At 40.8% G+C, this 26,465-nt stretch overlaps 1 protein-coding gene across 1 annotated transcript in view; it reads right to left on the bottom strand.

Annotated features, from left to right (window-relative positions):
- LOC109399409 (F-actin-capping protein subunit alpha) overlaps positions 1–23,572 on the bottom strand; it is a 59,998-nt gene extending 36,426 nt beyond the window's left edge. The window contains exons 1-2 of the mRNA XM_019671847.3: positions 23,276–23,572; positions 16,395–17,193 (exon numbers count right to left, since the gene is read on the bottom strand). Of these exons, the coding sequence (XP_019527392.1) occupies positions 16,395–16,641 (247 nt within the window). The 5' untranslated portion in view covers positions 16,642–17,193; positions 23,276–23,572. The remainder of the gene's footprint in view (positions 1–16,394; positions 17,194–23,275) is intronic.
- Between the last annotated feature and the right edge of the window lie 2,893 nt (positions 23,573–26,465).

Genomic DNA, 26,465 nt, shown 5'->3' with positions numbered 1-26,465 from the left:
TTAAAATAATTCCTGAGAATCTCTAGAGATTCTCAGAAATTCCCAGTCATCTGAGATGTATTCTAGGAACTGCAGAAAATATTCTCAATCATTTTTAGAAATCATAAGAACAACGAAAAATATTAAAATAATTCCTGAGAATCCCTAGAGATTCTCAGAAATTCCCAGTTATCTGAAATGTATTCTAGGAACTGCAGAAAATATTCTCAATCGTTTTAAGAAACTAGTAGAATAACGGAAAATATTAAAATAATTCCTGAGAATCCCTAGAGATTTTCAGAAATTCCCAGATATCTGATGTATTCTAGGAACTGTAGAAAATATTCTCAATCATTTTTAGAAATCAGAAGAAAAACGAAAAATATTAAAATAATTCCTGAGAATCCCTAGAGATTCTCAGAAATTCCCAGATATCTGAGATGTTCTCTAGGAACTGCAGAAAATATTCTCAATCATTTTTAGAAATCAGAAGAATAACGAAAAATATTAAAATAATTCCTGAGAATCCTTAGAGATTCTCAGAAATTCCCAGTTATCTGAGATGTATTCCAGGAACTACAGAAAATATTCTCAACCATTTTTAGAAATTAGAATTACGAAAGATTTCAAAATAATTCCTGAGAATCCCTAGAGATTTTCAGAAATTCCCAGATATCTGATGTATTCTAGGAACTGTAGAAAATATTCTCAATCATTTTTAGAAATCAGAAGAAAAACGAAAAATATTAAAATAATTCCTGAGAATCCCTAGAGATTCTCAGAAATTCCCAGTTATCAGAGATGTATTCTAGGAACTGCAGAAAATATTCTCAATCATTTTAAGAAACTAGAAGAATAACGAAAAACATTAAAATAATTCCTGAGAATCCCTAGAGATTTTCAGAAATTCCCAGATATCTGAGATGTTCTCTAGGAACTGCAGAAAATATTCTCAATCATTTTTAGAAATCAGATGAATAACGAAAAATATTAAAATTCCTGGGAGTCCTTAGAGATTCTCAGAAATTCCCAGTTATCTGAGATGTATTCCAGGTACTACAAAAAATATTTTCAATCATTTTTAGAAATTAGAATTACGAAAGATATTAAAATAATTCCTGAGAATCTCTAGAGATTCTCAAAAATTCCCAGTCATCTGAGATGTATTCTAGGAACTGCCGAAAATATTCTCAATCATTTAGAAATCAGAAGAATAACGAAAAGTATTAAAATACCGTGAGGTCGCCATTCACCGCTCATTTAACGGCATTTTCGTAAAGTATATGACATTAAAAATCGACGTTTGCGAATATTGCACTTTAATTTACGTTAACAACTCAACAATTATGTTGTTATTATAGTAAAATTATAAAACGATTGTAAAATATGTTTACAACCGAAAAAATAAAAATTAAAATGTGTCATCTCTTGGCTCCTATTACCGCTCATGCATCCATTTACCGCTCATAATGGATCCATTCACCGCTCACTGGATTATTTTTTTATGGAATCACAGAAACTATTCATTTATAAAAACAAAATAACTTTTATTTACCAAAGTATTGATGATTCATGACGTTCAGTTCATCCTGTTTTGTCAAAATGGAATCTTTAACGGGTTTTACCTGTTGGATATTTCTTCTGCTGTTTGCCCTGAAGAGTTCCCATGTTGTCCTGCAGCGCAATGTGAGAAATATTTTTTGAGAACGTGATTTCAGGTACACCCATATAAAAACTTGGTGAAATGAAAGTTTTTTGATGTGGCAGCATGTTACATTCACTTCTGTTACGATACTTTACTAACATTTGATCATTTTTGTATGATTGACCCACAATGAGCGGTGAATGGGGCATGAGCGGTGAATGGCGACCTCACGGTAATTGTTTAAATAATTCCCACAAAACTCCCAGTCGTTTGGGAGGTTTTCCTAAAATTGTAGAAAATATCTAAAATTATTTATAGAAATCAGTAGCTTCAAGAAAAATGTTCAAATAATTTCTGAAAATCCTTAGAGATTTCCAGAAATTCTCAGTTATCTGGGACGTATTCCAAAAATAATAAAAAATAGTTTTATTCCTTTAGAGAAATCAGTAGCTTCACGGAAAATGTTCAAATAATTTCTGAAAATCCCTGAAGATTATCAGAAATCCTCAGTCATCTGGGATGTATTCTAAAAATTAAAGAAATTATAGAAAAGAGATTCCCAGAAACTCTCAGTCATCTATTATGTATTCTTAAAATTACAGAATTTTTTTTATCAATTAAAGAAATAAGTAGCTTCACGACAATTATTTAAATAATTCCCAGAAACTCCCCGTCATCTGGGAAGTATTCCTAAAATTGTAGAAAATATTTAAAATTATTTATAGAATTCAGTATCTTCACAAAAAATGTTCAAATAATTCCTGAAAATCCCAAGAGATTCCCATAAATTCACAGTCATCTGGGATGTATTCCAAAAATAATAGAAAATAATTTTAAATATCTATAAAAAAAAACATAATTCTTGTTAATCCCTGGAGATTTCGAGAAATTCCCAGTCATCTCAGATGTACTCTAAAAATTATAAAAAATATTTAATATGATTTATCAGTAGCTTCGAGGGAAATGTTAAATAATTCCTGAAAATCCTTAAAGATTTTCTGAAATTCCTAGTTTAGATTTTAGGATGTATTCCAAAAATAATAGAAAATAATTTTATTCATTTATAAAAATCAGCAGCTTCACGGAAAATGCTCAAATAATTTCTGAACATCCCTAGAGATTCCCAGAAATTCCCATTTATCTAGGATGTATTCTAAAAATTATAGAAAACTAGCTGTCCCCGGCAAACTTTGTCTTACCTACTGCGTTTTTTGATGTCCCAATTTCGGGTCCCCAAGTCAAGTCCCCCGCTCAAAATGTATAAAAAAAATCGATTTTCAAAAAACCGCAATTTATCCATGGTTTCTGTCCCACAAACCTTCCTTGGGTTAAAACTAACAGAACAAAACAAAGACGACCCAAAACGGACGATCCGTTCGCAAGTTATGCGCGGTCCCAAGTATGCCACTGAATTTGTATATATATAGATAGTTAAAATGATTTATAGTAATCAGTTGCTTCAAGGAAATGGGTAAAATAGTTCCTGAAAATCCCTGGAGATCCCCAGAAATCCCCAGTTATCTGGGATGTATTCTAAAAATTATAGAAAATATTTTAATCATTTATAAAAATCAGTAGCCTCACAGAACTACTCCAAAAATATTTATCGCCTGATTCACGTGTTTTTTTTCGGAATGGATTATTCTATAAGGGGCAGACCGCCCTCCTTTTGACCACCACATATTTATGCCAATGCTAAGGATCTATTTCATTGTTACATCGACGATCTGTTTATTAATTTGCATGCTTGGAAACTGATTGGACAAGAGAAATTCATACGCATAAGTCAACGTATGATGTTGCAACGTTATTTCCGGGGAGAAATAATCAGGGATAATTTTTCATATGCCATAAAAACATAGCAGCCGAAACTGGAATGGTCGTGGGATATTCAGTAGAACAAACAAAAGATGATTCCCAGATGAGCCAAGATCTTTTCACTATGGAAATGTTTTTGACTTCCCTGGACATTTAGAGTTTCTTTGTACTTACCACAGAATATACGGATGCAAAATGATCATTGGGAGATCAAGCATTTAGTTAATAACTGTGGAAACTAAGCTAAGTAGTAGTTTTAATCGTTACCCACAGTCGATACGTTAAGCGCACCGGTATTCAGCCCGACCTGCTGAGGGTAATCGTCTGTCGGTCCAGGAACTTTTCGTAAAGGAAATTTTCTTAACATACTCAAGCATAGAGTATTATCGTGCCTACCAAACGACATACACATGCTAAATGATCATTGACAGAGGAAGCGCTCTATTAATAACCATGATAGTGCTCACTAAACTGAATAACAGGCTATGTTCCAGTTGGGGCATACGCCAATAAGAAGAAGAAGGTAGCATTACGCAACAAATAAGTAAAGCGTACATCGATATCATCGTTAATATCAAGATTTTGAAATCCAAAGGCAAATCTTTCCGCTTCGAAGCGTCAAAAACTGCTTCCGCATCCCAAATAACCTTATCCTTTTTCAATTCTATATATCATTCAAACTGGAAAAATACTTTACCAGGTGTTACTGGGCAGCTGAGGGACATCATCGAAAACCTTACGAATCGAAGCACCTTACTGGATGGAAAATCTAGAACAAATTCACAAACATCCGTGTTTTGAGGGCAACACCACCACCTTTTTGGCTCCACCCTTCCTTTTTAGCACATCCATCTGCTTGCGTCCCGCTGATTGGAACAATCGGAGGTGGCCTCAATTGCATGTTCTGCATCCTCCTTATCGTTGTCCTCATCTCGGCTAGTATCAAAATCGGCTCCTCTCAGGTCCACCTCACTTACCGGCACTGCCAATGCTACCGGAATCCTCAGCAAATTTGCAGTCCGATAATCCTGGAAGTAAAACAAACTGTGGTTAAATCCGAGGATTTGGAATGAAGTAGTAAAACAACTACTTACTATTAGAACCGATGCTTCCTGGCCTTGTTGATCTTGGGAACCGGACACTTTTGAGGGAACTACCTGGATTAGAAACCTCCGAAGTAAATCGTTATGCGCACCAACCGAAAACAAACACAATAATAATGGCACGTGGGGTTTGACAGTTTGGCAAACAAAAACAGGCGAAAACAACGTCATCAATTTAGCCAGGTGGTTAACCAGGTGGAAGTCCGTGGAAGGAAAAATGCGGAGGTGTCTAAACTAAGTAGACTTGATGAAGACAGGTAGAAATGCGTCTGAGCGGGATTATTTATTGAAAAATAATTTCCAATAGACTGGTCAAAAACTAATGCAAGATAACAAGTGAATATAATAATAAATAAAAAAGGAATTTATTGAAATACTCTTCGTAAGATATCTCAGTAATCAAATATCGAATCGAAATAAAATTTCAGGGCCTTTTACAAGAATATTGTAGCTTTCATTTGGTGCTTAAAGAACCCAAATCGGTTGACAGACGGCTGAGATATTTATTATGGCACCATTGGTCAAAAATCTCTCAAAAAGTTAACCTGTATTACTCCCAAGTACTCTTTGAAATATATCTCGGTAACCAAATGTCCAATTGTAATGAAACTGTATAGGGTGCTACTAGATTGTTGTAGCTTTCATTTGGTCCCAGGAGAACCGAAATCGATTGACAGACAGCTAAGATATTTATTATGATACACTTGGTCAAAAATCTCAAAAGGTTTAGTTGTATAAATCCTAAGTACTCTACGAAAGATATCTCTGAAACCAAATGTCCAATCCAAATAAAATTTCTGGGCGATCTACTAGGATGCTGTAGCTTTCATTTGGTGCCAAGAGAACCCAAATCGATTGACAAACGGCCGAAATATTTATTATGATACACTTGGTCAAAAATCTTAAAAAGTTTAGATGTATGACTCATAAGTACTCTTCGAGAGATATCTCGGTAACCAAACGTCCAATCGAAAAAAAAATTAATAGCGTTCTACTAGGATGTAGTAGCTTTCATTTGCTTCCAAGAGAACTCAAATCGGTTGACAGACGGCTGAGAAACGTGCGTGACTTTTTTTTGTAACGCACATACACACACACACACATACACACATACACACACACACACATACAGACATTTGCTCAGTTCGTCGAGCTGAGTTCATTGGTATATGAGACTCGGCCCTCCGGGCCTCGGATCGAAAGTCGGTTTTTCGAGCGATATTTATACCCTTCTTATGGGTGTAAGAAGGGTAAAAAAACGATTATTTGCCATTCCTATGGAAGATCGGATCACATCAAGAAGAGGGATTGGTGCCAGAAAAAGAGGAATCCCGCCGGAAGTTCAAGGTCAAAGACGAAGGATGCAGCAGTGGAAGAGGAGAGATAGTTTTGCTTTGCGGTACGGAACGAGCGAAATTCGAATACTGTCGGATCGCCGCTTCCGGAACAAGCATCTACATGTGTGCGGACAGGAGTTTTTTCAAGAACTACGAACATAAACTAGGACTAACCGTTGGGTTGGCAGATGTAAAGGACGAGGTTGCCGGATGAGGTTCCGGTACAATTTGCTGTGCAGTTGACGACGAGAGAAAGATGTCATTCCACGGTGTGTTTATAGAGCAACTTTAAAACAAAAAAATAAGTAAGTCTGAAATTTTGCCCAGAGATACTTTGGACCATTCCCTTCAATTTGCTGGGTCGGTTGAAAACATCCATCGGGGGGTCTAGAACAAAATTTTTTTTTGAAGGTTTTTCATGCAAAAACAGTTAAAAGCGCATATTGTAAATTATTGCATCTCCTACAAATAGTCACAACTTTTTTGTCTTTGAAGATAGAACCATACAATTTTTATGCGTTTCGAAGTAGTATGCGTAGATGACTGTGTGAAAATTTCATTGAAATATGTTGAATGGTTTTCAAGTAATAGCAAAACTATCAAACGCATTCTAAAATACTAAGCTTAGTAGCAAACGATCAACAAAAAATCTATATTTTTTTTTACAATAATACATGAAACATATTTTATTCTAAACACCTTGAGTCATTATGATGACGGTACTGTGAAAACTTGTTTTTCAAATGATGAACAGATACATAGTCAAATACATGAAAGGAAAACACACACTGTCATTATGTAGCTTTTCACTAATGTATTAATTATTTATTTCAAGAACGTGGTTTTGCGTATACATGTTCACAAGTACAAGTATGCCTCTATTACGAATCCTATAATAAACACAATTATCATGATTGCTGAGCATGTCGGCCTTCCCTAAAGAAAATATTTGAATGTTATTTGGTAAGCCAAGAAAAGCACTCGAGGATTGGGAAACCTCTCTGTTTCGATGAAAAAGTATAGAAACTAAATTATTTTGGAATTAATGTTTACAAGCTCAAAATTAAATAGTATTTCACCTTAGTCAATGAATAAAAACAAGTTAACTCTGTTAAAGACCTCATAATAACATTGAAGTTGTGGGTTTAAGTCCCAAGACAGGACACAATAACGAGAACTGAAATCAAAACAGAATTCAGTTGGGCAATATTCGATCAAGGGCATCTTTACGGTACTAAACATAGTTTCCGGATTATTCCACGATATTTGACATAGCTGTTGGACCTAAACTTAGGGTTGTCTTTAAATTTAATAGCAATATACTGCCCCCACTCGCATATCAGTCCCATTTGACTTTTCATCACTTTTGAGTTAACGTAAGGAATCATCATCATTTTCAACGTACTTTCAAAACCCATAATAAAAACTGCGGCATTTTATGTCAATGTGCGAAAAAAATACCAAATCATGAGCGTCCCATATTGAAAGTACCCGCATAACAGTCCCATCATGGTTTTTTGTATCATGTAACTCAAAACTGAACAATTTTTCAGTGATCCAAATATTTTTCACAGTTCTGTATTCAGGTGCAAAGCAATCTGTGAAAGTTTCGAGATGATCAAAATATTTTTCAAGTTATGACGATTTTTCAAAGTTTTATATGGGAACGAGTTGTCAAACTTCAAATGCTGTTTTCTCAATTCCTACTTTTTGCAAATGGGACTGTTTTGCGAGTGGGGGCAGTATAATGCTTATTACTTATGCCACCATTTATTAACAAATAACTGATAATAAGTTCTGAAAGAAGAGTTAAAAGAACGGAGTACTTATTGAAAACGTTTCTACATTAGGCATGAAAATTAGGCTGTTCTGCATAAAGCCAAGGAAAAACAATTTGATAACAATGGTTTAAATAGTCTTATCGATTTTCATATGTCTCAAAAATATTTTCTGTGGTTTCATCCAAGCATGAGGAAGAGTGATTGATCATTGTTAGGGCGTCGTTGACTAGTAGAATATTTTCAACATAAATCTATATCTTTCGAAAAAATAACAAACAGTTTTTTTTGTAATCCAAATTATTGCGCCACGCTCTCCTAAAGCCTTTCGCTTGCAATCTGATACTTAGATAAGACCTTAATCATTTTAAAAAAAATGGAAAAAATGAACATGTATACGCAAAACCGCGTTCTTGAGATAAATAATGAATACTTTAGTCAAAAGCTACATAATGGCAATGTGTGTGTTTTCCTTTCATGTATTTGACTATGTAATTGTTCATTATTTGAAAAACAAGTTTTCACAGTACATCCCAAGTAACACACTTGTCACAGAAGAGTCACGACGGCGCAGGTTTTTGTTGTGCAGAAGTCACTGTGACTTACTTCTTGCAAGTAAGTATTTATTTGTTAGGATTAAGTCACAGTGACTTCTGCGTAACAAAAACCTGCGCCGCCGTGACTCTTCTGTGACAAGTGTGTTACTTGGGATACCGCCATCATAATGACTCAAGGTCCTTAGAATTAAAATTTTTTCATGTATTATTATATAAATAATATAGATATTTTGTTGGACTTTTGCTACTAAGCTTAGTATTTTAGAATGCGTTTGATAGTTTTGCTATTATTTGAAAACCATTCAACATATTTTAATGAAATTTTCACACAGTGATCTACGCATACTACTTCGAAACGCCTGAAAATTTTATGGTTCTATCCTCAAAGACAAAAAAAGTTGTGACTATTTGTAGGAGATGCAATAATTTACAATATGCGCTTTTAACTGTTTTTGCATGAAAAACCATCAAAAAAAATTTTGTTCTAGACCCCCCGATGGATGTTTTCAACCGACCCAGCAAATTGAAGGGAATGGCCCAAAGTATCACTGGGCTAAATTTCAGACTTACTTATTTTTTTATTATAAAGTTGTTCTACACAACACACCGTGATTCTTAATGAAGCTCGAACTTGTATACGAACCTGGTGACCGTTGAAAAACTAACCGGAAGAGCAGCTGAAGTCATGTTCACTGGAGAAGTATGCAAAATATCGAAAAATGAGCAAGTCGCAGCTGTAAGGATGTCAGGATTGTATCACCTCGAAACAAAGAAGCACAAGCCGATTGTCGCTGCTGTCATGAAGTATACTGAAAATTATATTCACCAAATACTGGGGCACTGTGACGAAGAAGCGATCCAAAAGATGGTACGGGAAAAAGTCGGAGGTTCCGAATAAGATTGAAGAATTCCTCCAGCTGGCGGAGACTCGATTTGGAAAGCGACCTGCTGTCATTCGCGCAAACAACGGAGGAGAATACAAATCCAAACGATAGGGAAGATTCTACCGTCAAACAGGAAACACAACGCAGTTCACAGCCGCATACAGCCCACAACAAAACGTGACTGCGGAACGAAAGAAACGAAGTCTTGTGGAAATGGCGCGCTGTATGCTTATCGATACATCCATGGACTACAAATACTGGGCAGAAGCAGTGAACACAGACAACTACGTTCAGAATATGCCACCAACCCGTACTACCGAGAAGACCCCCTATGAAGCTTGGTATGCGTTGAAGCCAAATTTAAAGCATAGGCATATATATCTTCGCCTGCAGTGCGTTTGTCCACGTTCTTGTCCAGAAGCAGACCAAGCTAGAGCCGAAAGTAATAATGCTTACATTTTTCGGATATTCTGATTCCCAAAAGAAGTATCGTTTGGAAGATTTGTCAACCAACAAGATTCACCACAGCAGAAATGTCCGCTTTCTTATCAAACCAGTAATGAGAAATTCATGACCAACTGAATTAATGGAATACGACTCGAATCTGGAGGTACGCCGTAAAGTAACAGATGAATCGAACGTCGAAGTATACGATGAAGAGGGCATGTCACTGCAGCTCAATGCAGTTCTCCAGAGACTTGGATTCAAGCCCTCCGAAAACGATTCGTGCCTGTATTCGAAACGCAACAGTGACGGGACGATGTCATATATTGCCGTATACGTTGACGACTTGGTAGTTGCCTGTAATTCAGAGGAGGAGTAGTAACCTGAACAACCATTTCAAGGTAACGTCTTTAGGGAGACTTCAGGCATTTTCTTGGAATTCGAGTAACCCGGACCAACGAAGGTGTGTCACTTCACTGTGCCAGAAAGTGTACATACAAAAGCTTCTGTCACGTTTTGGATTGCAAGATCCCAAATCCTCGAAAATACCCCTTGAGGAGAAGAATACTGAAGCATTTCCGAATGATCACCAGTTTTCAAGTCTGATTGGTGGATAGCTATATGTATCTGTTAACACAAGACCAGACATATCGGTTGCTGTATCCATCCTAGAACGCAAGACTAGTAATCCCTCTCAAGCTGACTGAGTTGAAGCGAAAAGGGTACTTTTTGTATTTGAAAGGAACCGTCAATCATAAGCTGATTGTAGGACAAGATTCGTCTGAGATCAAAGTTTTTGTAGATGCTGATTGGGCTGGTGATGCCCACGATCGAAAGTTAACATTTGGATTTCTTTTTCGCTACGCAGGAGGAATGATTGGATGGAATGGACAATGTTACCCTAAGCAGTACAGAAGCGGAATACGTAACTATGGCTGAATGCTGCAAGGAACTGAATTGGATACTTTGTATACTTGACGACCTCGGAGTCAAAACTGCGTTTCCAGTGAAAGCGAACGAGTATAATCAGAGCTGTTATATCAAGCAACTAAGTTCTTGCAGCATCAACAGACGACGATCAAAACATATTGAACCCAAGTAGCATTTCATCCGGCAACTCAAACAAGGTGGCGTCATTGAACCACAGCATTTGACAACCGAGCATATTTATGATTGCGGATATGATGGCTACACCTCTGTTGAACATTAAGCTTTCGAAGTTTCGTGAATTTGTAGGAGTCATGTCGTCAAAGGAAAGTGTAGAAGAAGTCGAGTAGTCAATGAATAACTACGCCTTAGCAGATAAATATTTAGTTAGAATAAATGTTTATTCCAGTTGTGTTAGTCAATCGAAATAGATTGGTTTGTGTTAGGAGTACGGCCTCTCATGCCATTTGTCCAAGAGCAGCAGTGGGTAAACTTTAACTTTCTATCCGACACCGCTACAGTAGACGTTCGCTCAGTGCAAACGCTTTCAAAGAAAAGACTTTGAAGACTTGGTATAGGTAGGGTTACCAGACGTACTCTTTTTCAGCAAAAATTGAGCGTATTATTCTTTTTGTAAAATAGCTCCAATTGTACTCTTTTTTTTACAAAGATACATTTTCCTGATTGATGAAATATTTCAGTAAATTTATCGATTCTAACGAAAAAAAATCATAAGTTCTTCAGTTAAATGCAATTTATAGTGCTTCAGCAGCCCTCGTTTCACAAGTCGTTTCAAATGCAAATATGATTAAAAAATGAAAGAGAGTTGTTCACTATCAGATTTCCTAATATCGAAGAACCCCAAAAGTACACGATTTCTAATGTTTAGTATAAAACTAATGATTTTTGAATCACATTCAAAACTTTTAAAGCAATTGTTGTGATTACCCAAAATGCACCTTTTAATTGTAAACAATAAACGCTTAAGGAAAATTAATATCACTTTGGATTACCGTACTCTTTTGTACTCTATTCAGAATTCTTAAATGTACTCCTTTCATGTATGCCAAATAGCTATAGGCCCTATTTACACTTTATTACAGTGCCATTTTTAAGGCACTGTTTTAATTCATTGTAATACGCTTATGCGATAATAATCTTCTCTATGGTACTGTTTCTATTCCCCTACCAGTTATTATCTTAAATTCCTTTCCTCCTTCTCGGGAAGATGAAGAATAGGATCATGTTTGAGGTGATGGCCCAAATTCCCCAAATGGAGAGAACATGCCGCTAGAACCGACCTATTGATACCTGATGGGCTTTTGAGTCAATTGTCAATTTGACGAAAAAATTCAGCCCATTCTTTGAAATACCTCTAAATATTTTGACGAGCAGTTGGAATTCCCAGAAATAAAAGCAAAAATAAAAATCAATTCTGCTATATGGACCCTGAGTATCTATAGTTCTACCACATGGCTGATTTGAAATTTGTTATTCTTTTTAGTAGAATCTGTAACCCAGCGTGATTGGTGCATCGACCCTACCAGCGGTTCAGGTGTTTCTTTGTTTGTTATGAGCAAGAAACGATACCGTTTTCGCGGTGCGAAGAGGATGCTGTGGTTGTCGTTGCTACTAGAGCTGCTTGCCATGGTACACACATCTCGAAGTTCGCAATGCGTAACAACTTGATTTTGACCAATTCCGAAATGGCACGCTTCTGAAGCGTACGTCTGAATAATGGAACATTTTAATGTTGAATAGCATTAGACTGCCTGCTGCGGCTTCCCCCGATGCAAGCTTTTCGAAATTAATCGAGTTTGAAATCACTGCATCACTGCAAACAGCGATATATGGCTGAACTATGTGGGTAAATCGGGAGCAACAAACGAATAGCAGCTGGTCGCGCCACCGTGGCGGCGCGGTGCCGCGGCGGTGTGCTTGGTGGTCGTCGTCGCCGAATCGAGTTCGAGCTGATGCTTCTTCCTCTGCGCTCTGCGTGATTTCGAACTAGGAATTTCTCGGAATCGCGAACAGGTGACGTAAGAGCGGTGGTGTAGCACACTACACACATTTGAAAGTGAAAGCTCGGTTCACTTACTCTACTAGAGTAGAGTAGAGAGAGAGAGGTGTCTGTTAACTGTTTGTTGTATTTGCTCTGCTTTAATATTACCGGAGCGATCGGTGGCACAGACTACACCGGTTAGTGCACATTGTAAGGTGATAAACGGTTCGGTTTTGTTTCTTTCTATCGCTTCAGTCTGAGGTGACTCATTGAAGAAATGTGATTATTTGTCGCTGCAATTTAACGCCTATCGTACATAGAAGAACATTGCACAGGCTGGTAGAGTCTGGTTCTGCTAAATTAGGTTCTACTGTTTCACACTTCTTCTTCGTCTTCTTCTTCTTAGCTTAATGTCCAGATTGGAACACAGCCTGCAGCACAGCTTAGTGTTCTATTTGCACTTTAATAGTTTTGTTTCCTTTCGCTGTAGGGGGAAATAAAACCACTGCGTCCGTTAAGCTAGACTTTAATGATATGCGAATATCAAGCATCTGACCCCACTGGTTCGAGAAACGGCTTCCCCATTCCACGGCCCGGGCATTAAAGTCGCCCGCTATATCCACCGGCCCTCGCCCTGTTGGCACGGTCGTCATGCGGTCCAGCATCTGCGTGAACCGCTCGATCGACCATCGCGGAGGCGCATTACAGCTACAGAAGAAGACCCCGTTTACTTTTGCGACCACGAAGCCCTCATAGGTAGTAGACACCAACTCCTGGACGGGGTATTTACCCATCGTCCATATCGCCGCCATTCAGCCAGGTTCAGCTGCGTTACCTGCACTGTGATTTGTTGTTTACTGTGGCTTTCTTGAAGGCCGGACACCTTGGACCACCCATCGGATGTCTGTTGTTCAAGGATTTCCCGGTACAGATCATGCAGATGGGCGGACTCGTGCAATTTTGGGCCTTATGACCTTCAGCGCCGCATCGCCTGCACAGTTTGCGCCTGTCGGCGCCTTTGCAGTCCCACGACTTGTGTCCTGGTTCCAGACACCTGAAGCAAACCTCAGGTGGCTCGTGAAATGTCAGGTGGCATACACACCAGCCCACTTTTATGCTCCCTACTTTAACGGACTTTTTGACGTCCGCCACAGGTAGCTGAACCAAAACTATCTGTGTCCCTGCTGGCCCTTTCCATAGCTTAACGGCTGCGGCGGCCACCTGCACATCGCACTGTTGCCGCAGTGCCGTGACGAGCTCTTCCACTTCGGTGATCTCATTAATGTCCTTTACCTTCAGAGTCGCCTCATGTGTCAGAGCCCTCACCTGCACACCTTCACCAAGGACCTCTTGTGCCAGCCTCTTATAGGCGGCGCCCTTGTGCTCCTTCTGGCGCTTCAGCTCCAGGATCATCTCCGTCTAATACTGCGTACGTCGGCTCCAAGACCCTCAAGCTTGGCGTCGCTTCGCGTCGTCTTCAAGACGTCCGAGTACTTGGACTGTTCCGTCTTTATGACGATCGCGTTGCCTTTCTCGCGCTTGGCACCTGCCCTCCTTCGCCTTGGCTTGGCGTCCTGCGCTGCTACCTGCGGATTCGCCTTCTTCTTCTTCTTCCGCTCTACCTTCGTCTAAGGGGGGTCCTCCCCTTGGATCGCCCTGCTCTGTGGCTGTTGAGAGCCCACCAGCGGTCACAACCCCTTGTTCCCATCGTTCCGGGACGGGCCAGCCTTTCAGGCCCTCCCTTTCCAGCTTTCCGGGAATCCTGGCTGGGATCCGACCTTCCGGCATTATTACCGACTTTCGGGGTAATGATTCGCCTGGCTTTGCGGGCACCGCCAGACAGCTCTTCGCCTGACGGCTGCTTCGCCCGCTTCTGCGATTGCTTGCCCCGTTTGTCGCGAGTAGTCGCTTCCGCCTGATTCGGACTTCCTGCGAAGGAGAAGGCCTCCGTTTGGGTAAACTTCGGCACTTTCTCAATTGCAGGCTCCGCTGCTGTAGCAGTCAGCAACGCGAGTGCCGCGTGATCCTGCTTGGTACCGTCGATCGACACCCTAAGTCGAAGCAAGGCCGTTTTCAGGTCCTTGCTTATGTTCGACTTAGTGGACGCAAAGTCGATGATTTTGCCAAGCTGCTGCTCAGCCACCTCTATTGCGGACCGTCCTTTGGATTCTTGGTTGACGGCCCTCAACAACCACGCTCCGTCCATAACCTCCACCGGCTGGCTTGCCGGGAAGTGGACTGGAGCACCCTCGCTTGAGCAGCGTACGCAACTCCCAGCGCCTATCTCCTCATTTCTCCTTGTCGGAGACCTCATCAACCCGCTTTTTGCGAAGGGGTTGATCCCCCCACTACTTGCACCTGAATTCTGGTTATTACTTTTATTTGATTTTATGACTAAATCCCACGAGTCACACGGGAAAGAATGTCCACAACGCCAGAGCCCCGCATTAACGCGATAAGGGACAGCTTACTATGGGGGGTGCCCATGCCCACAGGCTCCGTTAAAGATCGAGCAACTTTTTCACTCCCTCGTTCACTCATTCCTCAGCATGGGTCGCTTGACACCTTGAATTGGGGTTGATAGTCCTATTCTTAGCCGGCGACTACGCGGCTTCTTCCGCTCTACCTTAGTCCAATGGGGGTCCTCTCCTTGGTTTGCCCTACTCTGTGGCTGCTGAGGGCTTACCAACGGTCGTAACGCTTCTGGAACGGGTCAGCCTTTTAAGGACCACCCTTCCCAGCTTTCCGGGACACCTGGCTGGGGTCCGAATTACCGCCAACCTTCGTGGTCATACGCCTAGCCTTGCGGACACTGCCAGACAGCTCCTCACCTAACGGCTGCCTGGCCCGTTTCTGCGAGTGCTTGTCACGAGCAGTCGCATTCGCCACATTTTTTGGACAACCTGCGAAAGCGAAGGCCTCCGTCTGGGACCTGTCTGGGTAGACTTCGTATCCTTTTTCTTCACAGGTTCCGCCGCTGCTGCAGTCATCGCGAGTATCGCCTGTTCCTGCTTGGTATCGAATTACAGAGTCGAAACAAAGCCGTTTTCAGGTCAGGCTGCTCTTTTGTTGAGCTCTAAGGCAATTTTGGTTTCATTAGCATTTGGTGTAATAGATCGTTTTGACTGTTTACAATTTTTGACATCCATCCATTGGTTATCAGCAAAGGGCAATTGGATATCTTGAACAAAAATTTGCCCAAATAATTGATTTTTTACGACATTTTTCACCATTTCTGATCTTTTGATAGGTGTACTCCTCGGTGTACTCGAACTCTATTGACATCATCAAATACTAGGCATTCGACCACAGCAAGAAAGCAACGCAAACGTAAATAACAGAAAATAGGCCAATCCCATAAAAATCGTAAAACAAAGCTTTCCTGTGTCTTCCTGGCTCTCTATCGCTTGTAGCAAGCAAGTAGGAAAACATTCGTTCACAGTCTGAGACCGTCGTCATCGCACACTTTTAGTCGCCTAATCCGGCCTGGTGTTTAGTAATCTGATTGTGGCTGCAACCTACAGATACCATACACGCAACAATCCACCACATACAAACAAGAACCATCCAAAATCTGTTTCGTCGTCGCCAGAGTGTGATAACAGCCCGCTGCTTCTCGAGAGACACGACCCATTCAGCCGAGTTGGTTGATATTTTCGACAAGTGTCACCATAAAAATAAAATACTCTCACCCATGCAAGCATAGACCAACAGTACCTACATGACACCATACACATACTGCGGCTTCCACAGATAAACCCACGATAGAAAGATAGCAGAAGGATTCTATTAATAACATCCTGCTTCTCTGAAGAACGGTGTTTTGCGACCTTTCCGACGATTGGCCGAACAAAAAAGCCTACACAATATGCTGCTCTGATACAATGTTAATGATGTCTCAATTTGCAGACGAGACTTACCCAGATCGTTGAACTCTGTGACGAGCACGGCCAGCCCGGAGCCCTCGAGGATGACCGGCGTTAGCTGGTCCTTGTTGTACTGGGCACAGGCTGCACTGGCCCCCTCCTTGAGCAGCCGGTCATCGTTCAGCAGCTCGCGGACGTCGTTGAACACCTCGTTAAATTCGCCCGGTGGGGCGTGCAGAATGAAATCATTGACGATCCGAATCTTCTCCTGGTCACTTATCACTTCATCCACATCTGCCATTTTCTTCCGGGTGTTTTTACTGCTTGCTGCTTTGAACTGTTGTTGTTTTTGCTGTTTCCTGCACTTACGAACTTGTGTGCTGTGCTTCACAAGTTATTCCTTTTTTTGTACACCTTGCCCACGGGGAATAAAGCACCAATTTGTCAGCTACAAAAGAAAACCTTGAACATTCACTTCACTTCAAAGACTTTTTCCCACTTCCAACTACTCTTCCAATTTGCACCTCACAAGACACACGACGTTATCGAATGGATAACCACACACTGGCACTTTTTCTGATGGCTGGTGATGATGATGATGCAGCCAACCAACCCAAACCTCGCACGAGCTTGCCTTCTTTTGACACTTGGGCACTGCCAGCAACAACACTCGATTTGCTTCTGTCAGGGCAGCGGGGCGAGCTTCGCACGGAGTCCGTCTGTGCTGGTACTGCAATTTGTCTAAGTACACTCAGTTCCAGGTTCTCACTCTCTCGCTCTTGAATACTCTTTGAAAGTGAACCGGTTTAGGACGAATCCAAATGAATTCACGGCACGGCGGTGCTGCCAGATTCTGAAAATAAACAAAAATAAGTTATTAGGTCATAGTAAATATGATTAAACTTACATATTAGCGAAGACGACTAATAACAAGACAGACAGCTCCCACCCTGTCGCAGGCGACATGGTTGAAACGCCCTCAACGATTCACAGGAACATTAAAACATGATTGTGTGCGTGTGCATGCTAATACGTACACGGAAATTGTAGCATCGCACGAACACTCATTCATGATGTTGTTCCCTGAAGTCGTTCGCGGCGCTAATGTGCTTGTAGCTCCCAAAGTATATGGAGCAAGAGGGTAGATGTCTGTCTTGTTATTAGCCGTCTTCGATATTAGTCAGGTCTTTTTTTACGCGGTTTTCATTAACGCGGCCGCGGAATGTCTGGAATTCCTAGGCATATTCTCCAACAAAACCTTCCGGAAGTTGAAAAATAACTTCTAAGGATATCCAAAAGAAACTATTAGAATAATCTAGGATGGAATTCCGGAGAATTCCCGGAACTCCTTGGGAAATCCCGGAAAAAAGATATCACTTGAAGTCCCAAAAGGAATCTCTGAAGAAGTCCTAATCTAGGATTACCCGAAGAAACCATCCTTTTACCAATCTCAGAAAGGATCCCAGAGGGGTGAACACCAAAAATTCCCTTCGTCTTCCAGCAATATTGTTTGCAGAAAGCATATCAGCAATGTGCGAATTTACTGGAGTTCAACACTTACATAAGTGTTTTACTGATATTCAGCATTACTATTTGCTGAATCCTTTTCAGCAATGATGTTTCTGCTGGGACCAGGTGGAGCGTGACCTGGCGAGCATTGGGCGCGACCGAGGATGGAGAGCGGCAGCCACAAATCGAGGATGGAGAGCGGCAACCACAAACCGAGTATTGTGGCGGACTATTTTTGGTTAGGTCTTGTCTTAAATGTGATGTTGAACAAATAAATGTACATATGTATGTATGTATATGTATGTATGTATGTTTCTGCTAGTAACCAGCAAGACAAAATAAAGTTCTAAAAATCTGAAAAAAATCATACTGGCTTAGAAAAAGGTGCTCTTTCGTATAAAATCAAAAAATCAATACAATACATTATTCTTAATTCAAAAACCCAATTCTTTGTCTTGCTGGAAATCAGCAAATCACTTATCTGCCAAGTTGAAATGTCAACACCATTTTTCATGTTGTGCCACGACTGTTGTATTTCCTGCACGAGTTAAAAGTTTGCTCGTTCGCAAAGATTTTGCCACTTCCAAAATAAAGCAGAATCAGCTCCACAGGAAGGAGTAGTTTATAAGTAAAAATGACTTTCAAATTGTAATAGTTAGTTTATATTAGCTGTTATTATTGCAGAAATGACACGGGAAACGATGTTTCCTCGATGATGAAACGGCGAACGTGTGAAGAGTTTTACCGAGGTTACGGAACGGTTCAATTTTTTTTTGCAAAATAAAAATAATGAAAGCATCCTTTATTAGACGATTAATTCATTTTGAGAGAAAAATCTTGAATTGATTGCATATCTTTCTGGAATTTGCAGTGAATAGAATTGCTGAAATACAGGAATATTTATCATTGATAGATTGCTGGTTGTACAGCAAACACGATCGCTTTTTGCTGATTGATCAGCACAACAGTTGTCAGATTTTGGAAATTCTACATTGCTGGATGATCAGCAAATTTTACTTTGCTGAATAGATTGCTGAAAAAAACAGCACAAAAAATCAGCAAAATTTCGCTGGCTACCAGCAATAAAAATTTGGTGTGTAAGAGCACCTTTAACGGTGCGCTTCTATACCCCGTTTGGCAGCCCTCCATCATTGCAGCAAACTTTACCGGTCGCTGCTGGATGCGCTCGCAAAATAGTAGCGCTATGGGTGGGTGACCAAATATAGTAGCGGGACAGTTGCGCTGCTAAAAATTCTATGGAAATATGACAGCCCTCCCGATACAAATCAGGGTGACTAATTTGATTGCTACCGGTGTGGAAAAGGGTGGTTAAGTCAAAATGGTAGCGCTACGCGGGTTGCTCGAATAGTAGCCGCCGTTAATGTTGCTCTAAGGTAAGGGTAAGATCCTGGAGAAATTTTGGAATTAATTTCTAGAGAAATTTAGGAAGAAAATTTGAAAGAACTCCCCGCATAGAAAAATACAATTCATGGTATTTTGCATATTATACAGTGTTTATTGAGCGAATGATAATCATTCAGGAAATAATAGCTTTGTAATAGAATGTTTAGAGCACCAAAAATTTGACTATTCATAATTTTTCAAGTATCATAGAGCTTACGATAATGATATATTGAATAATGCATGAATAATTTTATTATTAAATCCGTAATGAAACTAGTATACAATCACGTTACCCTGCGTTGCTAGCTATATGTTGCGCCCCAATTTGAAACGTTGAAACACTCCTCCTCCTCTCCTCGGCGTAACGTCCCCACTGGGACAAAGCCTGCTGCTCAGCTTAGTGTTCTATGAGCACTTCCACAGTTATTAACTGAGAGCTTCCTCTGCCAATGACCATTTTGCATGTGTATATCGTGTGGCAGGCACGAAGATACTCTATGCCCAAGGAAGTCAAGGAAATTTCCTTTACGAAAAGATCCTGGACCGACCGGGAATCGAACCCGTCACCCTCAGCATGGTCATGCTGAATACCCGTGCGTTTACCGCCTCGGCTATGTGGGCCCTCGAAACACATCCGAAACACATCCAATGTAAAACTTGTCGAAAATCGTTGTACGGCAGCGTTGCGGTGCGTCTTGGGTGCGTTAGCATACAATCCTTCAATTTGATTGCATCTACATGTCTGCGACCGTCGCGCGCTCGTACCACCGCCCCGTCACCCGTGCGATGAACTCAAAAACAGGAGCCTTGTTTCGGTTGCTGATTTTCCGTCGGATAAGAATATCACTTGAAACTTACCATCTACTATGTACTTGCTATGAGAACGTACAAAGTGGGTGCTGGTCCCAAAATTGGTCCTTGTTATTGATCCATCGGAAATGTTTTCAGAGTATTCGGACATCTTCTCTACGTTCATCTCCAGCATTTGACTCACTTTTAAAATATTATTGATGACTTTGATCCACCCGCGAACACTGAGCAGATTTGGTCTACCACAGAAGCACCGCGCGAGAAACTACGGAGCAGCATCGGAAACTTCATACAGTTCGAATCCCGAACATACAAAACAAATTGAAAAAAAAACACCACAGCTGACAAGCTTGACAGAAAGCGGCGGGTGTCCGCAGGGGTGTGTACTTTTTTCATGTCGATGAAATATTTCTCTTTTATTTTTATTATTTACTGTATCATATAGGGCCCATATAGCCGAGGCGGTAAACGCACGGGTATTCCACATGACCATGCTGAGGGTGACGGGTTCGATTCCCGGTCGGTCCAGGATCTTTTCGTAAAGGAAATTTCCTTGACTTCCTTGGGCATAGAGTATCTTCGTGCCTGCCACACGATATACGCATGCAAAATGGTAATTGGCAGAGGAAGCTCTCAGTTAATAACTGTGGAAGTGCTCATAGAACACTAAGCTGAGAAGCAGGCTTTGTCCCAGTGAGGACGTTACGCCAAGAAGAGAGAGAGAGAGTGTATCATATAGTTCATGATGAACTGATTATAAAGTCAATGATATCCAGATTTTATTGTTCGAGTAAAAAAGCATTTTTGAATGGTAACGATACTTAACAACCCATTCAGTCTATCACTGAAACGTTGAAAATGATATCTGCAATAATTAATATGATTCGTGGTATCATAGGGTTATATTTAATCCAGTTTATCATAATATTAATAATACGAAAATTACAGGAAGTGCGCGTGACATTTGTTTCAACAGTCGGTTTTACCGTAGTTTTAAAAAGAATATTCCGCGATTGTTTTGTGTTCTTCCGTAAAAACGTGATGTAATTTGTCTTCATTTCCAGTGTTTATCGTGTGTGAGGGTGATGCCGTAGTCCGGAAGAGACAATAATTTCGTATTATGAATGGTGTTATTAGTTAGATTTCCTGTATGTCGTTGTGAAAGGGAAAACATCCTTTTGCATATAAAACAAACCAAATGATCCATAAACAAATGCGCAACGATCCATAAAAATATCATTTCATGGGGTCTTGTAAGCAATTTTATTGCTCTTTTCGCATAAACTATGGATCGTATTGCACTTTTGTATGGATCATTACTGCTTTTTTAGGGATTTTCAGTTCAATTCTGTGGAACATGCAAATATATGTTATGGATCCTTTCGTATTTGTTTAAGGATCGTTTTTGTGGTTTTACTGGTACAAAAAAAGTGCTGCCTTTTTGTTTCACATTTAACCTACACTTTGTTTCAGGAAAAACACAGGTAAATTTAAGAATTATTATTCTAAACCCATTTAAATAACATTATATGTATTTCATATGAACAAATCGGAGCGTTTGGTACGGTATGTCCACGCATCCTTCCTTCCCTGTAGATTCAAGAATTGTTTCGATGTTTCAACATCATTTTTTTTTTCGAATATGTCGTATACTTGAACTCGAGACAATTCAGAGAATCATCTTCGCGGTAAACACAACGTAGTAGGCCTGGCCGCTTTGATGCTTGTGTCATATCTCTGATATGCTGCATGTTTCAATATTGACAAGAAAAATAATTGGGCGTAATCTAACCTAATTATTTTTCAGGATGCTTTCTCGTACTGGCTGCGTTTGTGTTAGATTAGATTAGATTAGATTAGATATGAATAATACGAAAATTACAACACGTATAATAGTCGTATGATACCGTTTTATTCGGGTCCTGAACTCAGGAGACACTCTTGGAAGAGCCCCAGAGGAAACTTCTGGAGAAATCCTTAATAGTCCATTTTACGAGCCAATTTTATGAATGAATTTTGACAGGAGGTAGCGTCCAATAACCCGTGAAAATCAATATCAGCATCAACATTGTTGTCACTTTGTAAAATGGCTCATACACTCAATTCTGTTTTTACGCGATGGATGCTAGCTTAGCGTTACGAGCTATACAAAATATTTTTGGTTTTCATACAAAAAGCGTTACATGGGGGAGGGGGGTCTGAAATCGCTGTTTTTAGCGTTACGTAATTTGTGTACCATGCCTTACTTGCGAAACTTAGAAAAATAAATAAAAATTAATCAAATTTTGATACAATTTTGTTTTGATGAGAACTGCCAGATATTGCCAGATTTTCGTTTTCAAATTTACCAGATACTTTAAAAAAAGTAGTGGCAACCTGAGACGAGACTCGCGAAGAGGAAAAAAAGCAACGTCAAGTGCAGCCCAACTGAGCTGTCAGTTGTAGCCCGTTTGATTACGTTACCTAAAACGAGGAAAGTATTGCTATCCGAGATAAACTCTGAAGCCAAAATTCACTCCGAGCAGCATTTTCTTCTCCTGTACTGTCAAAAATAAATTGGAAACAAAATATTCCAATGATTACTTTGCTTGGCGATTGTTGGCGATGCAAAATTTCACCTCAACATGATTTTGTGCGTGAATGGGATTCAGTCACACTGCATGTGAGGTGATGCGGTCACGTACGTGTTTGAACCACCAGCCCAAAACATAATGTCAACACAGATAGGAAGAAGAAAAAATAACAAAGTGGAGAAAAAGAAGACCGTCTTCGCGAGTCTCGTCTCAGGTGGCAACCCTCGGTGGCGCTATCAATTCATTTCATAGCGGCCGTTTTAGTTAAAATTTTCATATTTTAATGATCCATTTTGTATGAACTTTGCGCAACAAAGAAAAATTAAACTGTTCGCACTGCCAATGTTTACCCCAGTGCCACTGAGTGCCCGATGAACACTGTTGCTCTCAGAAAACCATCTGACAACATTAACTCTAGTACTTCATGCTTGTGTTTGCTTATTTTTTTGCTGTTGGCTTCGATGAGTAATTTTGGTCTCCTTCTTCTTCCTGTCGTGTCGAGTCTTCTTATTGATTCCAACAAGAAAAAAAATCCTCTTATGGATAGAACGCTGTCTATCACCAAATATATTTTACCTTTGAGGGTAACCACTGCACAAATCGAATAAATTTCACTTTATTTTGTAATAAAATACCCACCTTGATAACAGGCGTCTGGAAGGAACCGGAAAATGCAAACGCTGACGCCTCTTTTCGCACACACCCGAGGAGCGAGCGACTCCTCAATCCGAGCTAGTCCACCTCAGCAGCCAACTTATTCGAAGTGAAAAATCCACTTTAGACACAATCTACCAATCACTAGGCGAGCGGTAGCAGTTCACACAACCGATTTGCTTGTGAAAAATGCTAATTTTATTGCATTTGCACTTGTCTGACGACTTTTTTCAGCACTTTCTTGATTTTAGGAAAGACTCCAGAACTCAACCTCATCGAACCCTGAGACATCGAACCACGTCTGCCACAAACTAGCTGTCTGATGATGACGCGAGGACCGATGACTTTTGCTGAGTTCTCGTCGGATGAATGGCGAAGAGCAAAAACTATGATGAACTTTTTATGAAATGACAGCGTCACGCTAAAACTTATTCAGACATGAAGTAAAAAATTGGCAACCAAAAGTTTAGTTTTATAGGGTGACCAAGAGTAGTATTTATCGGCAGGTTTGTTCTCTTCTTCGTGAGGGGTTTTGTCGGCCAAAATCAGAGAGAATTCAGGGAGAATGTGAGGGAAGTTAAGAATGCCATTCACCAGCACAAAACTAACAAAGCAGCTGGTAAGGATGGTATCGCAGCTGAACCTTGAGCTGAACTCATCAAGATGGGCCCAGAAAAGTTGGCCACCTGTCTGCATCGGCTGATAGTCAGGATCTGGGAAACCGAACAGCTACCGGAGGAGTGGAAGGAAGGGGTAATCTGCCCCATTCACAAGAAAGGCGACCATTTGGAATGTGAGAACTTCAGGGCGATCACTATTTTGAATGCTGCCTACAAAGTGCTATCCCAGATCATCTTTCGTCGTCTGTCACCTAAAACGAATAAGTTCGTGGGAAGTTATCAGGCTGGCTCCATCGACGGCCGGTCGACAACGGACCAGATCTTTACCGTACGGCAAATCCTCCAGAAATGCCGTGAATACCAGATCCCAACGTACCACCTGTTCATTGCCTTCAAAGCGGCATACGACGGTATCGACCGCGCAGAGCTATGGAAAACCATGGACAAAAACGGCTTTCCTGGGAAGCTGACTAGACTTATTAAAGCAACGATGGACGGTGTGCAAAACGGAACGGTGGTAGAGCTGTACACCCGCCTGAAACGCAAAACAGCAAAGGTCGGACTGGTGGTGAATGCCTCAAAAACAAAGTACATGCTGGTAGGCGGAACCGAACACGACCGGATCCGTCTAATGCGAGGTATGCACTTCAAGCGGAATCGCTCAAGTAATTTTCGTTCAGTGCATTATTTTTCCGTGACCGGAATGGTCAAGAAATTTAACACAGCAAGCCCCATTTGATTTGACGTTTCGTTTCAGCTCCGTACTAGGATCCGGAATAATGCGACGCTTTATCATTTCTTGAGCAATTCCTTGCCTGAATTTTCCAAGCATCGAGATAGGGCAAGAAATTTCTTGAGATCTGCGTACTAAGTAGTAATGTTACGATAGACGGGGATACTTTCGAGGTGGTGGAGGAATTCGTCTACCTCGGATCCTTACTGACGACTGACAACAACGTGAGCCGTGAAATTCGGAGGCGCATCATCAGCGGAAGTCGGGCCTACTACGGGCTCCAGAAGAAACTGCGGTCGAAAAAGATTCACCCACGCACCAAATGCACCATGTACAAAACGCCAATAAGACCGGTGGTCCTCTACGGGCACGAGACATGGACCATGCTCGAGGAGGACCTGCAAGCACTCGGAGTTTTCAAGCGACACGTGCTAAGGACGATCTTCGGCGGCGTGCAGGAGAACGATGTGTGGCGGAGAAGGATGAACCACGAGCTAGCTGCACTTTACGGCGAACCCAGCATCCAGAAGGTGGCCAAAGCCGGAAGGATACGGTGGGCAGGGCATTTTGCAAGAATGCCGGACAACAACCCTGTAAAGCTGGTGTTTGCAACTGATCCGGTTGGCACAAGAAGGCGTGGAGCGCATCAGAGAGCACGATGGGCGGACCAGGTGGAGCGTGACTTGGCGAGCATTGGGCGCGACCGAGGATAGAGAGCGGCAGCCACAAACCGAGTATTGAGCATTGGCGAAACTACCGGGGGTGCCAGGCACCCCTAGAATTTGAAAGCATTGCTGTGAGATATGGGGTGATGAATGATGAATGGATGAACTAATGAATATTTGTTTGGGGTGCACCCCCTGGAAGAAGCCCGTAGTTTCGCCCATGGTATTGAGGCGTACTATTGTTGATTATGTCTTGTCTTAATGATGTTGAACAAATAAATGTATGCCTTGGGTATTGCAACGATCGTGCAAATGTTCAATATTTGAAAGCAGAATGTTCACACAATCAACAACAAAGGAAACAGAGCGTAAACAATCCGATTAGTCGAAACACTACCCCAAAATATGCATCCGCTCTCGCATCCGCTATTATATGAATATGAATATATGAAAAACTGTATACCAGCGGTGACAAATGTATGCTGAAACCGGTGTGCACATTTTGTGGTGGGACCTTGGGTGTGGGACAATTTGATCCACACGCTTAGATCAGTTTACCTTTTTTCCAAAAAGTGCACAACCGCAAATATGCGTAAATGATACTCAAATATAGGTTAACAAAACTCAAATATGGGCACGCAGAAAAATAAATTGTAAACATAATTAAATTCTAGTTCAAATCAACCGATTTTTCAGTTTACTATAGCGACAAACTGATTTCTAGTTTAAACTGAACTGTTGCAACTGTTTGATAATACAAATGTTTTCATTTGACAAATTTTTGACAGTTTGTTAGAACAGAGATTTGGTAGTTTCAACATAAAATAACAGATTGTTTTAAACGACTGCACTTTTGTGACTAACAAAGTTGGAATGTGATTGTGTTGGTGACGGCAGCTCCTGCGGCAGCTCGGAAATCTATTTTTAGACCGTCGGTGAGCGGATGGGGAGGAGAACGACTAAAAAAAGACAAAAAAAGCGAAGCCGATCAACTTTTTGTGGATGCTGTCGTGAGTACCTGCGCGTTATCCATCACGACCAAAGCTGCACTTGGAAGTTGGCGTGATGGATTTGCTGCACCTTCTTCGTTGTGGCGATGTTGGGGTAAGCATTTTATAGGTGTGTGAGTGCTTTCGGACCAACTCTCGGACCATGTT

Source organism: Aedes albopictus, chromosome 2 (genome assembly GCF_035046485.1).
Source record: "Aedes albopictus strain Foshan chromosome 2, AalbF5, whole genome shotgun sequence".
NCBI classification, from domain to species: Eukaryota; Metazoa; Arthropoda; class Insecta; order Diptera; family Culicidae; genus Aedes; species Aedes albopictus.
Note: the sequence above shows the minus strand (reverse complement) of the source record. Positions and strands in the feature narration are given on the sequence as shown.